The sequence below is a fragment of the Paramormyrops kingsleyae genome, chromosome 21 (genome assembly GCF_048594095.1).
Source record: "Paramormyrops kingsleyae isolate MSU_618 chromosome 21, PKINGS_0.4, whole genome shotgun sequence".
Classification (NCBI taxonomy): domain Eukaryota; kingdom Metazoa; phylum Chordata; class Actinopteri; order Osteoglossiformes; family Mormyridae; genus Paramormyrops; species Paramormyrops kingsleyae.
This window is the reverse complement of record NC_132817.1, coordinates 5,027,757-5,042,979: the sequence shown is the minus strand read 5'-3', so window position 1 is coordinate 5,042,979 and position 15,223 is coordinate 5,027,757. Positions and strand designations below refer to the sequence as shown.

Here is a 15,223-nt window from a genome sequence, read left to right as displayed (position 1 = left end):
ACAAATTTCCAATAAAGCATATAACAAAATATAATATAATACTGTGTAAAATATAAAAAGGTAAATAGAAAACCATGAAGTATTGGAGCATGTGCGGTAAATATTGGGCGGCGCTAAAAAATGTTACGCAGCGTATGCATTGCCGAAACCTAGTGTGTATGCGGCCATAGATCGGGCAGTGACAGTCAGGGGTTTCATGCAAATTTCCTACTTGCATCCGTGTATTAGAGTGTGATTTGCAACACAACAAAATAAATGACAAATATGAAACGATATACGTTTTTCTGTCATCACATGATATATATCATCATATTGCACAGCCCTACACACATACACTCACCTAAAGGATTATTAGGAACACCATACTAATACGGTGTTTGACCCCCTTTCGCCTTCAGAACTGCCTTAATTCTACGTGGCATTGATTCAACAAGGTGCTGAAAGCATTCTTTAGAAATGTTGGCCCATATTGATAGGATAGCATCTTGCAGTTGATGGAGATTTGTGGGATGCACATCCAGGGCACGAAGCTCCCGTTCTACCACATCCCAAAGATGCTCTGGTGACTGTGGGGGGCATTTTAGTACAGTGAACTCATTGTCATGTTCAAGAAACCAATTTGAAATGATTCGAGCTTTGTGACATGGTGCATTATCCTGCTGGAAGTAGCCATCAGAGGATGGGTACATGGTGGTCATAAAGGGATGGACATGGTCAGAAACAATGCTCAGGTAGGCCGTGGCATTTAAACGATGCCCAATTGGCACTAAGGGGCCTAAAGTGTGCCAAGAAAACATCCCCCACACCATTACACCACGACCACCAGCCTGCACAGTGGTAACAAGGCATGATGGATCCATGTTCTCATTCTGTTTACGCCAAATTCTGACTCTACCATTTGAATGTCTCAACAGAAATCGAGACTCATCAGACCAGGCAACATTTTTCCAGTCTTCAACTGTCCAATTTTGGTGAGCTCGTGCAAATTGTAGCCTCTTTTTCCTATTTGTAGTGGAGATGAGTGGTACCCGGTGGGGTCTTCTGCTGTTGTAGCCCATCCGCCTCAAGGTTGTGCGTGTTGTGGCTTCACAAATGCTTTGCTGCATACCTCGGTTGTAACGAGTGGTTATTTCAGTCAAAGTTGCTCTTCTATCAGCTTGAATCAGTCGGCCCATTCTCTGACCTCTAGCATCAACAAGGCATTTTCGCCCACAGGACTGCCGCATACTGGATGTTTTTCCCTTTGCACACCATTCTTTGTAAACCCTAGAAATGGTTGTGCGTGAAAATCCCAGTAACTGAGCATATTGTGAAATACTCAGACCGGCCCGTCTGTCACCAACAACCATGCCACGCTCAAAATTGCTTAAATCACCTTTCTTTCCCATTCTGACATTCAGTTTGGAGTTCAATAGATTGTCTTGACCAGGACCACACCCCTAAATGCATTGAAGCAACTGCCATGTGATTGGTTGATTAGATAATTGCATTAATGAGAAATTGAACAGGTGTTCCTAATAATCCTTTAGGTGAGTGTATGTCCTCATTTAAAAAGAGAGAAATTCTACCTGTTTTTGACGTCTGAAGGTGTAAAACAATTACGTCTTTAGGCGTGAAAAATCAACGTGCTGATTTTTTTACGTCTATAAAGGCTAAGTATGTCTGGCTGCAGCCTGCATAAGAGCGGGGTTGGACATCCAACCCGGCCCATTCCTACCGTGAAAGCCACGCCCATGTCCAACACGTCTTAATTAAAGCGAAATCCAAAGCGAACTTGCAAAACGGAAGCATTGTAGTGCCTGTTATGTCAGTAAGTTAAAAATCTTTAGTTTGTGTCCCAGTGTAATAACAGTGCTATCTATTATTTATTATTTTGTTTAATTGTTACTGTTTCTGCTAGACACGCTATTGACCAGGGCCGTTCAGAGACGTTTAAAGAGGCGGGTGCTCAAAGTTAAAAGAGATAGAACAGGCTGAATAACAACAACTCACATTCCTGACGAATCTAATATGGAATTATGTGGATATCCATATTAGATCGTTTTTAGTGAAATAAAAACCCTCCAGAAAAGAAGGGAAAAGTCCTGTAACTTACTTTAAAACAAAACATGTTCCCTAAAACGGTGGACAGAGCTACAGACCCCCTTGTAACACCCTTACCCAGTTAGCTAGCAGTGACCACCACTTCTTGTGCAGTTCATAAAAGGACAGGTAATGTTTGTCACGCTGTTGCACAAACAGCACGCTCATTTATTTCAATTCATTTGTTGTTATAGACTATAGTGTGCGCTGTACACCCTATTTACTGTTTTGTTGCAGTCTGCACCTTCCAATTAATTTGCCTGCTTCTCCTCCAGCTCCGCACCACCCAGCCTGCAGAAAATGCGCGTGCACTTTGCGAGCTCGTACCCGGCTCGTAACGAGCGGGCTCTGCCCTCAAGGGTGAGCATTGGTTAATGGCAGTCATGTGACTGATGCAAGCCAGATCCTTTTATTTAGCAAAATTGAGATTAATAGTTACATTTTATTGTTGAGGGGCAAAGACAGGGCTCCATACGCACATACACATTAAAAAAACAAAAAAAACAAAACAACAACAACAAAAACCCAAGATAAGGGCACTTGAGGCATCCTGGGGGGTATTCCAGAAAGCTTGGTTAACTTACCATTCGGTAAATCATAACCTCTGGATTGATATACCCCAAACCCGCATACCATGAGTATGTCGGTTCCAAAACACCTGAGAAGAGTACTGTAAGTTCAATTAACCTCCTATTGGTTACCCAGAGTTAATGCGCGTGCACCGTGCATAAATAAAGACGTACGCGTTTTCAATGGATCGCCGATTTCACGAGTCAAAATGGAAAATCAAAGTGAAAAAGAATTTGGCGGAATTGGAAGTTTTAATGCACGCATATGAGGAATTCAAGCCAATAATAATGAAAAAAAGCAATACGGCTGCATCGGCTAGAGAAAGAGAGTTGGCTTGGCAAAAAATAACGGACATAGTAAATGCGTGTGTATTATATTGCAAATTTGACATCGCCTCCCCTTTTATTATAATGCAAAGTAATTAAACACCCCTTCCGCATCCTTTTGACTGTTAAATCACTATGAAAGCATTTACTTTTCCTGCCATTCATTTCTTTAGGTTAAAATAACAATGTGTATCGACTAGGAATATATGGTTTCTTATTTAATAAGGTGTAATCCTTCTGGAGACAGAAGAACTTTGAGCCAAGTCAAAATGAAACACAAAAACATTCTGCAAAAAGGTAATATTTGATTACACGATCACTGAACTATTTATTAAACACGATTTAGTATATTCTTTCTGTCATGTAGCTAATAGAAAAAAGGCTGAAGCCCGTCTAACTGGCGGGGGCCCACCACCACCTCCCCTCACCCCATCTGAGGAGCTGGCTCTGTCCCTTAATAAAGGGCAACCAGTGGTAACCAGCAAGTAACCATTGTACTGTCCTGTAATGATTCAAGTGTACAATACAAATATAGTAAAAAGAAAAAAACACATTGTATAAAGCAAAACATACCCTGCTGAAATGTCTGCCATAATGATGATTCGCGGAATATTCTGGCATCATGCACAGATCCTGGCCATTTTGCCTCAACATTAGTAATGATGTGGGTTGCCTCACATATTACCTATAGTTAGTGGAAAAAAGTAATGAGTTTGATGATTTTAACAAGGCAAAAAATTAAGGATATAAAATCAAGTTACCTGCACATTGATACTATGAATAGATTTCCTATTAACATAGTCTCCCTCATTTATTGAAGGAGCTTTAATAGGAATGTAGGTGCCATCAATGCACCCAATTATGAATGAATGAATGAATGAATGCCTTTTATTGTCACTATACATGTATTACATGTATTCCAAATTACATTTGGAAACCCTGAAATAGAAAGTCATATATGGAAGTATCAAGTGTGTGTGTGTGCAGGATGAATACATGTATAGATATAAATAGTATGACTACATATTAAATATGCGTCATAGATTTTACTACAAAGGACAAACCTTCCACTCTGTGGAATTCCTCTTTAATAACACGCAGAGCTTTATGGACAGGGAACTGTACAAACGTGTGTAAGAAGCGTTAAGTACTAGACATACTGTGCGAACGGCTCTACACACAGTTGCCTTTCCCACATGCTCTGCGTCGCCCATATTGTACAAAAAATGCCCTGACGCAAAAAACCGAAGTGCTATGTACAGAATGTTTTCTGTGCTAAGCGTAGACCCGCGGTTTGGGTCTGTGACATTTGCAATATGCGGTTTCAAGAGATGTTAAGTAAAATAACGATTCTTTCGAAAACTGATAACGCTTTTTCAAATAATCATTAGGAATTGAAAAGACATCAATACGCGGTCTTATAACTGTCTCCCGGCGAAAAAAAACTCGTATAATTTGTGCCTCCACGTCCACAGGATCGTCATCAAAAGGGCACGCCATGCTCAGTAACCTTCTGAAACAAACTGACCCTGGAACATAACCTGCTACCGAGCAGGTTATCTTCAGAGAGTAAGCTGCTGGAGTTGTGACGTTCGCGAACGAACCGATTCTTTTGAACGGCTCATAAACATGAACGATGGGAGCCGAGTCGCGGCTGGGGGGGAGCCGTTCTTTCTGTCGTTCTTTTTTTCCTATGCGTGTTTCACACAGATGCACAAAAATGAGCTCCTCCGCGAGACAGAACAGTTATAGGGGGAGGGGCGCACCCAGCGCAGGGGTGCTACTGCCTAACAGCATGATGATAGTTGTGCACACATCCTTCACGTGAGTACTCCAGTGGAAAAAAACCCTGCGTGCCTCTGTCATTGGGTAGGAGCGGAGCCATGACTTGTGCACGCTGCTGTCACATGCTTACTCCAGTTAAAAAAACAAACAAAAAAAAAAACGCGTGCGAGTGCCTCTCTGTCTCAGTGCCAACGTCAGTAATAGCGGGTCGTTCGAAGGAAGAAGACACACACGTGAAAATGAGCCAGAGGAAAAGCAGCAGCATTTGGGTGCACTTTTCTCGCGAAGAAAACAGTAAGGCTAAATGCAGCATTTGTCAAAAAGTCATTTCATTTAAGTCTGGGTCAACAAATAATTTACACAGGCATTTGAAGACTCAACACCCAACACTGCAGGTCACAGGTTTGAGAGCAGAGCCAGACTCAGACAACAACAGTGACACTGATGTGTCCATTGCCTCTGCCTCCACATCAAGTGCAACTGCAGCCACAGCAGCCTCTGACCCCACTGGGCCACCACATCGCCTGGCCAGGCACGACCAAAAAGAAAGCAGACATCCATCAGTCAATATTTACCTCCTGTCTTGATCCCATTAAGACAGGAGAAGATAGACGAAGAGCTGGCAAAGACGATAGCCACTGACTTCCAGCCTTTCTCAATAGTGGAGGACACAGGATTCAAAAAATATTCACAGGCGCTCAACCCCTCCTACATTCCTCCAAGTAGGAAGGCACTAGCCCAGAAGGTCACGGATATGTATGACAGGGAGACAGCATCTTTGAAGAGAAGGCTGTCAAAAGTACCAGCTGTCTGTTTAACCACAGACTGTTGGACTTCAAGAACGACAGCATCATATATGTCTGTAACCTGCCATTTTATCGAGGATTTCCGTGTGGCCTCCTGCCTCCTGGACTGTTTTGAATTCAGTGAGCGGCACACAGCAGACAACATTGCACAACAGCTGCTTAGTGTTGCAGCAGAGTGGAGGGTGGACAAGAAAGTAGTGTGCTTCCTTAACCGATAATGTGGCAAATGTTACTAAGGCTATACAAACCATTGGATGGATGCACCTACCATGCCTGGCCCATACTATTAACCTGGTGGTAAGAGATGCCCTGCAAGCTTCAAAGCCCATCATTGATAAGGTGAAAGAGGCCCACTGCCTCTTTCACTTTCACAGAAGCACCGTGGGGGCACAAAAACTGAAGGAGACTCAACTACAAATGAAGATGGAGGAGCTCCGACCGAAACAGGATTGTCCTACAAGGTGGAATTCCACCTACTACATGTTGAAAAGCTTTATTGCCAGTAAAAATGCCATAATCCCCACCCTGGCCGTCACCAATGCACCTGTCCGCCACCTGTCCCAGGAGGAATGGACCACAGTGCAAGAAATGTGCACAATCTTGCAACCATTTGAGGAAGTCACTGTGGAACTCAGTGCAGAAAGGTATGTAGCTCAGTTGCACAGCAGTATATTTCTTTAGCATGCATGCATAGTACCTGATAGTAAATTATGAATATTTTATACCATATTAGAAATCTGTGTAATACACCGGAGTATATATCATTGTAAGTAGATTTCTGTAGCCTGCATGCCAATTTCCTAATAAAAAATTATGGATATTTGATATAATAGATAATAGATATCTGTTTAATACATTGTAATATTTATCATTGCTTCAGCTTTAAAATTGTAACATTAAAGTTTTTTTTTTTTTTTTCACCAGCTACTTGACAGCCTCGAAGGTCATAGTGCTGGCCAGGGGACTTCAAAGAGCCACCGCTGATTTCCAGCGAAACATTACAACAGCGGCAGCGCATTACACAGCGCAACAGTCTGTGTGTGAGTATGTCATCGCGATTCCACAGGATTCATGCCAACCACATACTAGCAGATACTGCTGCACAGCAGCAAGAATTAGCAGTGGCACACCAATCCAACAGCAACCAGCTGTGGAAGGACTGGAAGGAGCAGGCAGTGGTGCTGGATCAATAATTTGGAGCTATTTCCATGAGGAAGTAAGGGTGGCAACAATAATTCACATTTTTTTCTCAAAAAATCTCTAGAATGAAATCAGTCTGATATCTCAGTCTAAAACTTCCACTAGCTGTAAATCACTGCATTTAATCTGTACATACTGCACATACTGTACATATGCAAATCTACTATTGTCACTTCTAATTAAATGCTAAACTGCATTTCGTTACTCTGTTCTCTTACACTGTGTAATGACAAAAGTTGAATCTAATTTAATCTAATCTAATCACATAAAAATGGTATCTCCCATTGTTATATCTCCCACCCTTATGAGCAGGTAGCTGGAACAGTGGAAGCCAGGAATCCCACCGCCGATGCTGTCATGGAGGTGCGAGCCTACCTGGAGGAGCCTCTTCTTCCAACACATGAGGATCCCCTCAAGTGGTGGGAGAGTCGAGCCCCTGTTTACCCCAGGCTTAGCAAGCTGATGGCCAAGAAGCTTTGTGTTGTGGCAACATCATTTCCCTCTGAGAGAATAGTCTCACAGATAGTCTCAGAGAGGAGAAGTCGCCTTAAGCCCAAAAAGGTCAGAGCTCTTGTCTTCCTTAATGCAGATTTGCCCAAGGACAAGAAAGAGAGGCAGAAAAAGCCATAAAGTAAGGAACTGCTTTGTATTTATTTACATTGCATTTTGTGTTCATTTAAAACTTGAAGGGGCTGATCTCTTATTTGCAAAGTTTACAGTAGTTATAGTAGTAATAGTGGACTGTATGTAGACATTTCCATTTTATTTATTCTAATTTTATCTACAGTATATGTCTAATACTTTTAATATTTTTTGTTATCTATCAAAATGTTCTTTTGTGATACTGTCCTTGTATAGAAATTTTTCACTAAAAGCTGTTTTGCACAGACATTCATTGCAGCCCACTTTGTTATTGTTCATTTAAGACTTGAAGGGGCTGATGTCCTATTTGCAAAGTTTACAGTAGTAATAGTAGTAATAGTGGACTGTATGTAGACATTTCCATTTTATTTATTCTAATTTTATCTACAGTATATATTTGAAACTTTAAATACTTTTTGTTTTCTATCAAAATGTTCTTGTGTGATAATGTTCTTGTGAGGAAGTGTTTGTAGTAAAAGCTGTTTTGCACAGAAATTCATTGCAGCCGGCTTTGTTTTTGATGTTTATTTTTGAGTAGGTATTGTATGAATAACATGTCAACGTAGCTTTACACATACACACACTTTGTACTAAAGGTAAATCAAAAATAGTGATGTCACTGTCTAAGCAGAGGGATGTTGTGCAACCCTATGGAATATAGTCCACACATGACAAATGAGGTAATAATCAATATTTCAGAATAATTCAAACTCAGATATTGGTGTGTGATATCTGAGTTTTAAGTATTTGACTACAAATCTCACCTCATCATTCCTCCCAGTGATTATTTCCAGGATAAACTGAGATGCCCCCAAGCTGGCTTCTTAAAACTGACTAAATATTTAAAAAGAGCCAAAAGAGCCGTTCTTTTGAACGGCTCTTTGAAGGGAACGGATCGCCAAGATCCGGATCCCCTCAAAGAGCCATAAATCCCATCACTAGCTGCCATGGTTACGTAGGCTACATACCCAGAAAATTTTTGGAACCGAAAGTTGAGGTTATCCACTAACTTACCCTTAAACTTACCCGGGTATGTCACATAACCTGCTTTCTGGAATACCCCCTGATCGTTTCCTTTCGTTAATGAAAGTGAAAGTAATTTAAAGGGCAGTCGCCATTTTGTCACGACGCATGAATACGAATCTGGAATAATTTAAAGACAATTTGTATTTCAAGGTAAGATTATAGTTAAGATATACAGCTAATAATAAAATAACCCAGTGTGACGCACTTACATGCAGCTGCAGCGCCAGTGATTTAATGTGACACGAGCGATGGTGAGTTGGATTATTTAGGGCGGGTGCTTTAACTTGCACCCTGTTTAGGGCATTATGAAATGAGTTTTATTTTTTCTCAAGTTCCGTTGTAGGATTTAATCTGCTTAGTTTCGGATTTTTAGTTTTTATAAGCTTTTATAAGGTGATCTGGAAATACTTCGTTGGGTGTGCTTTCGGTCTCACAGCAGCTGTTACGCAGTTTGATTTCCGTGTTTGTTAGCACGCGCGGTTACGAAAAATATTTTTAATGATTTTCGGGTCATTGGCGTGCGAGTCAGGTAAAATGTAACCATATACAATTCAAGCATATAAAGGGTTGAATAAAAGCATCGGGCGAGTTCGGGGCGCACGTCTTTGGTTGCTATACTTCCTGTAAACATTTGAGCCACATGAGACGTGGAATCACATTATATTGCCACAGGTATTGGGACACCTGCCTTGACACATGCCTGAACTGTAATGACATCCCATTCTTAATACATAGGCTTAGGGTGATCAGATAATCCATGTCAGGGAGGACACTTTGAGCTACTTCGGGTTTTACAAACTACTTCCAAACTGAAATGCTCCTGTGCTCGACTAAATAGTTCAGCTTTTCTTGTGTTTTAACTGGTTTGTTTCCTTGACTGAGAGGCTCATCCAGCTGTTTCACATTAGCATTAGTGACACATGCATGATTATAGGCAGTGGCGTGCACAGACATTTTGGGGGGCAAGTGCTCCAGGGGGAAAAAAGGGCACTTTTTGCATATGTGGAAAACCTTTTCTTTTTATAATAAAAAAAACGCACAGGTTAAATGCAATTTGACTTTTATTTCAAAACATTCTCTAAAAATAGACCAAAATGTATGAGAACGAATAAGACTGACTGTGGTCATTACAAGAACAGGGCAGAATGGTCGTTTTCACAGGCAATTGGGAACTGCCTATTTTTCCTTTAGCAAATTAATGTGTTAATGTTGCCAATATGTTACACCAAAAAAAATTAACGTCTAACCAGTGCTTCTCAAAACTTTTAACATGCACCCCCAACACCGTACCCTTCAAACTACCAATAACAACGTCACTGTTCTGTCACAATCAGGTCACAACACAGTGCGTAAATGTCTGCAAGCATCGCTGAGTCAGTAACAACCAGTTAGGCTAAAGACTGCATCTTTAGACAGTTGGACGGTGTTCTAACTTTCTCACAGGAGACACCTACTAAAGACAGTCAAAGACATTAATTTCAATCTTACCAAAGTAGGACAGTAGTTGACGTTAGTTATGGAAAGGCTAATCCACAAAAACGGAGAAACGTCCATAATTCTATTATTCATAATCATGTCAAGGTTTTAGGTTTTTCTGCAGTTCCATCTCTAAAAAGTGTGATGTCTTCCTGTCACTGACTTCAGTTTGAAAACTTTGTATTTATTCACAGATTTCCGTGAGATCATCCTAAAATTTGTAACGAAAAATGGGCTCAAAAGAGCCCTCTGCCTAACGGCATGTAGCCTATAGCATAACGTGATATTTTCAATAGTGTATGCAAAAAGGTCGGAATTGATGGAGAGTGGGGTTGCCTAAATGGTTTAGGTTACATTTTAAATGTGTCGTTTTTTTGTTTATCCATATGGATGGATGGAGGGGGCAAGCTGGCAAAGTTTGTCATGTGCAGTTTCTGACAGGCTACTTCACAACAAAACAATTGCAGGTTGGTCTTAGAGGGCAAACAGAATAATTTCACTCGATTCATGGGTTACCTGACTGGTTGGGAAGGGAAAGAGCTGCCGTGTTGTCCGCCGTGGCTCCCAGTCGCTATAGTTAGCCTACTATGCCTACTCCAAGTAGTCCTATGTCATGCCGCTGCTACACGCCTCACAACAAATGAACTGCAAGCGTGTTCACGTGACACGGTGACAGTGAAAAAGCGACAGGGTTCGGGTGTCTTTGAAGAAGGGGCACAAATCAAGCCATTATTTTCACACCTTTTTAAATCGCGCAGCTTTAAAAAAAAAAAAAAATCACGTCTTTCAAAAGGGCACTTTTTTGGACTGAGGGCAAAAGGGCAAGTGCTTCAGCACCACCTCGTCTCTATCTGTGCACGCCAGTGATTATAGGAGACTAATTTATGGTAAGTTTTATTAACTCATGTTGGAGTCACAACTCCGCTGGGTCCGTTGATGAGAAGAGATTCACTGCACAGTCGAGGAGTAGTTGCAAGTCACCAGTTTATTCTCTGACAGATTGCAATCTGGGAGCAACCATCTGACATACATTCAGCATGTACAAGAAGATGCTCGAACTCTAGGGGTCGGCTCTGGATCTTTATAGGCCTTTTGGGGTGTGGCCCCCCTCTTCTCTTCTCGGTACTTTCCACCTACGTGACTACAACAGATTTTGGCTTTTGCTCTAGTTAGGGTGTGTGTGTATGTTTCCAGAAAAGAGTAAAATAATAGTTAGTGTGTGTGCATGTTCTCAGAAAGGACTAAAATACAAGTGTCAGCTATATGATGGGTTCCTGTTCTCCTGCTGTCGGGAACAAGGTCACCCTGACCTATCCTCATGCAGTTAGTTCTTGATTTTCCCATCAACATGGTGAGATCCCCTCATCCTAGTATTGGTTCCCATGTCTATTTTCCTCATATGGTTAGAGGCCATTTGATTATAAAATTATTAGTTGCATTCTTAAATGATTAACCCCTCAATTGTCTGGGACGAGGTCATCTTGACCTGTTCTCTTGCCTATCAGTTCCTGTTTTCCCAACTTCATGTAGTGAGATCACCCCATCCTGTAGGCCTAGTCTCAGTTCCCATTTTTAGTGTCTGCATTATATTAGACACTGTTTTATCAGACATTAGTAAGTCAATATTTGGATTATAGTGAAATTAACCCCTCATTATTGTATGATGCACCCCTCACTCACCAGAATTAAACTGTACTGAAGGAGACTGGCCTCATTCTGTGCGTTTCTCAGGTCCCTCCTCTTTAACCAGCTGAGGCTGAATGTGTTGACCAGACTCCTATACAGTCCCAAGGCACGAGCTGTGCGTTCCTTCTCACTTGCTAAGGCATTTGTAACAGCCAAATGTAGATTATGTCCAAAACAATTTAGCCATGGCCAGCCAAGCTTGCCCACTGCAGCCACAATGTTAGAACCATTGTCTGTGGTTATGCAGGAATTTTTTTTTTCATTTAACCCCCAGTCTGCCAAAGCAGACTGAAGGCATTCTGCAAGTGTTTCAGCTGTGTGGTTTTCAGGTGTATGTCTTGTTTCTAAACACTTTGATATTATCGGAACACTTTCTCAGAGTTCCGATAATATATAATCAATCATATATAAAATGGCCTATGGCACAAACTCCCTGAAATTTGGCACTCAGTTACTTTAGTAAGTGTAATACTACATATGGAATGTGTCAGAGTAACAGACTGGAGACCCCTGTGTGTAAATTCACTGTGAAGTGCTGAGTATTAGATATTGTATATGTATGTATGTATGTATGTATGTAAAGATAGACAGACAGACTGACTTTAATTATCCCAGAGGGACATTGTCATTTCCAGTGGCTCCATACCAAAGTGGTATGGTCCAACGTCGTGCCAACCACAGAGGTGGCCAGCCTGATCAGTTTGTCCAGCCGCGAAGTGTCCCTCTTCGTTGTACTGCCCCCTCATCCCACCACAGCAGAGAACAGCACACCGGCAATCACTGTTTGGTAAATCGTCATCAGTAGTTTCCTGCAGATGTTGAATGATCGCAGCCTTCTCAGGAAATACAGCCAGCTCTGGGTCTTCTTGTACAGATGGTCAGTGTTGTCTGCCCAGTCCAGCTTGTCATCCAGCAGCAGTCTGAGGTACTTTTAGCTGCCTACTACCTCTATGCCCCCCCAATATGGACTGGCTGAGGGCATGGTTGAGACTTCCTGTAGTCTATGACGAGCTCTTTGTTTTTGTTAGTGTTAAGCTGCAGGTGGTTAAAATGGCACCAGGCCACAAAGTCCTTCACCAGACCTCTGTACTCCTCCTCCTGATCACCCCTGATGCATCTGACGACTGCAGTATCATCAGCAATTTCTGAATGTGACACAGCTCAGAGTTGTAACTGAAGTTTGCCATGTAAATGCAGTGTTTCCCCAACTGTTATATTAGGGGAGTGCCCCCTCCCCCCAAAGGCACCTTCCGCCCCCCTTTGAAGGTCAAGTTAATTTTATTTAATTTTATTTTCTGTATAGTGCCAGATCACAACAGAAGTCATTTAAGTTAACCTTTCCTATAGAACAGGTCCATACATTGTCCTTTTATTAAACAAACTAAATAGCCTCATGTTATTTATCTTATTTACACAACAGCTTGTCATTTTTGTCTCTACACGGTCGCGCATTTACAATTCTCCTCTCCTCTCTGTATCGCGCTTGGCGGAGTTTCACCCAGATGCGCGCGCAGAGACACGTGCGCGCACACGCAGGTGAGCACACGCCCACCAGCGGACAGAGAGCGCGGGTCGGAAAATACGTCGCGTCAACCACCTGAAAAGCAGACAAAAATATCTGCGTTTTTTAAACTCTCCCAGGGTGGTGAAAATGGCAACACTCGCTCTCCTGCGAGTAGCAGCCGGAGTAGCTCTTCTATTCCAGGTCCAAGTACAGAAAAAAGCCCAAGTGCTGAGATCGTAGCCTAACTTATTTCACGTCTTATCAGACGCCCTTAACTGATGCGGGGGAATTGTGTGCTGCGAGGTAGCCAACGTGAGCCCGTTGTTTTATGAAGTAATTGAATAATAAAGTATTGTTATTTCTTCAGTTTGCCTGATTCCGAGTGGAGTGTTCTAACCTACCGGACCAGACCGAGGTATAATTGAAGGTGGTGGCAGCGAACCTGTTGTTCACCGAGGTTCCAATATCGCCCTCTAGTGGCAAGTGAATATTTATTACACTGTTCTGATGTTTAGTGCAGTTGTTATATTGATTGCTGTCATTAAAAGAAACATATGAACACCATGAATCCCCCCAAAGATGTAAACCTGGGGGAAACACTGGAATGGAAAACAGAAGGGGGGCCAGCACTGTCCCCTGAGGCGCACCAATGCTGCTGACCACAGTATCAGATGTGATGTCACTCAACCTGACATACTGTGTTCTGTTGGTAAGGTAGTCCAGTATCTGTGTCACACTTTATCAGGTCCTTAGTTCACCTCTCACCTGCTCTGTAGTGATGCAGGGAGGAGACCAGGCAGGGAGGAGGGGGAAGTTTTGCTGTGCAGGTTGCACCCCTTCTGTGGTGATGCTAAGTGGTGAATTTGAGACAGAGGGGGGAGGGCTTTGCTGGGGAGGAAAAGGAGTGACAGCACTGAAGGGTAATGGGGAGGAGGAGCAGGAGGAGGATGCCAGGCTGATAGAGTGGTGTGTGGAGGTGGAACAGGTGGTCAAACCTGCTGACAAAGATGTTAAGCTCATTCGCCTTCTCCGCAGTTATCTCTCCTGTACTGTTGCTCTTGCGTTTACAGCCGGTGATGGTTTTCATTCCTTCCAAAACAGCCTTCATGTTGTTGTCCATCAGTTTACACTTTAACTTCCTCTTGTAGGTCTCCTTTGCCCCTCTGACACTGCTTCACTTCCCACTGTGCTGCCTTTATCTTTATATCCTCCTTATCTTTGCTCAATCTTTTTATTGAGCACCTCCTTTACTTCCTTGCTCACCCATGGTTTGTTATTGCCGAAACAGTGCACAGTTCTAACGGGAAGCACCACATCCATGCAAAAAATATCTGTTTATCCTTCATGTTCACAGAGGGCCGAGCAGGATCTGGTGTGGATCAACGCAGAAATGGAGGGAACTGCGTCTGAAATGGGTCAATCTGCGGAGTGTGAGGAGAGAGGAGCTGCGTCTGAAATGGGTCCCTCAGTGAATCGCAAGAAGAGAGGAGCTGCTTCTGAAATGGGTCCCTCAGTGAAGCGCAAGAAGAGAGGAGCTGCTTCTGAAATGGGTCCCTCAGTGAGTAAAACACAGAGTACTGAGAGGTAAGCCATGAAGCTGTGAGTTATTTACAGTATAAGCAGACAACACGCTTCCAGCATTTTCAAAAGAGGTAGTAATTACAGAGTATCAGTTTTAACTTAATGCATTTCCAGGAGACTTCAGTGATTCAGGTCTGTTCATCATTTATTAAATTTCATTTCTGAATATTCTAAAATAAAGTTTAGTTGTCTTTGATCGCCACACGCCCCCAAAATGTAGCAGTAGCACCAGTAGTCGAGCTGTACAAACAAATAGGGGGGATGGTGAATTTTATCGTTTATCAGACATATTTTGTGCTGATGACAGTGCACATGGTGGGAGACCAACTGTGTACCTTTTTTATTGTTGTTTAAACAAAAACATAATTAATATATTCTACTATCGTAAAACAACATGCATGGTGTGGATGTTACGTGTCAGATACTCCTGTCATTGATCCTGACCAAGGCACCTCAGAATTGGAGTCAGTCCCCTGGCTGGCATAGCTATCACATGCTCCATAGTTAGGGTCAAATGCAGAGGACACATTTTCCCACTT

At 42.3% G+C, this 15,223-nt stretch overlaps 2 protein-coding genes across 3 annotated transcripts in view; both read left to right on the top strand.

The window, feature by feature from the left end:
* The window catches only part of LOC111849430 (NACHT, LRR and PYD domains-containing protein 12-like), a 43,354-nt gene that overhangs the window by 1,319 nt on the left and 26,812 nt on the right, over nt 1–15,223 (top strand). The window contains exons 1-2 of one of the 2 annotated variants that reach the window (XM_072704143.1): nt 8,481–8,587; nt 14,458–14,687. In XM_072704143.1, coding sequence (XP_072560244.1) covers nt 14,494–14,687 — 194 coding nt within the window. In that variant the 5' untranslated portion in view covers nt 8,481–8,587; nt 14,458–14,493. Of the gene's footprint in view, nt 1–8,480; nt 8,588–14,457; nt 14,688–15,223 lie in introns of those variants that run through there. The other variant, XM_072704144.1, reaches the window with a different exon arrangement.
* On the top strand, nt 101–7,875 carry LOC140581468 (E3 SUMO-protein ligase ZBED1-like). Its single transcript, XM_072704158.1, has 3 exons — nt 101–6,213; nt 6,494–6,785; nt 7,082–7,875. The coding sequence occupies exons 1-3, from the start codon at nt 5,828–5,830 to the stop codon at nt 7,397–7,399; spliced, it is 996 nt and encodes a 331-aa protein (XP_072560259.1). The 5' UTR covers nt 101–5,827; the 3' UTR covers nt 7,400–7,875.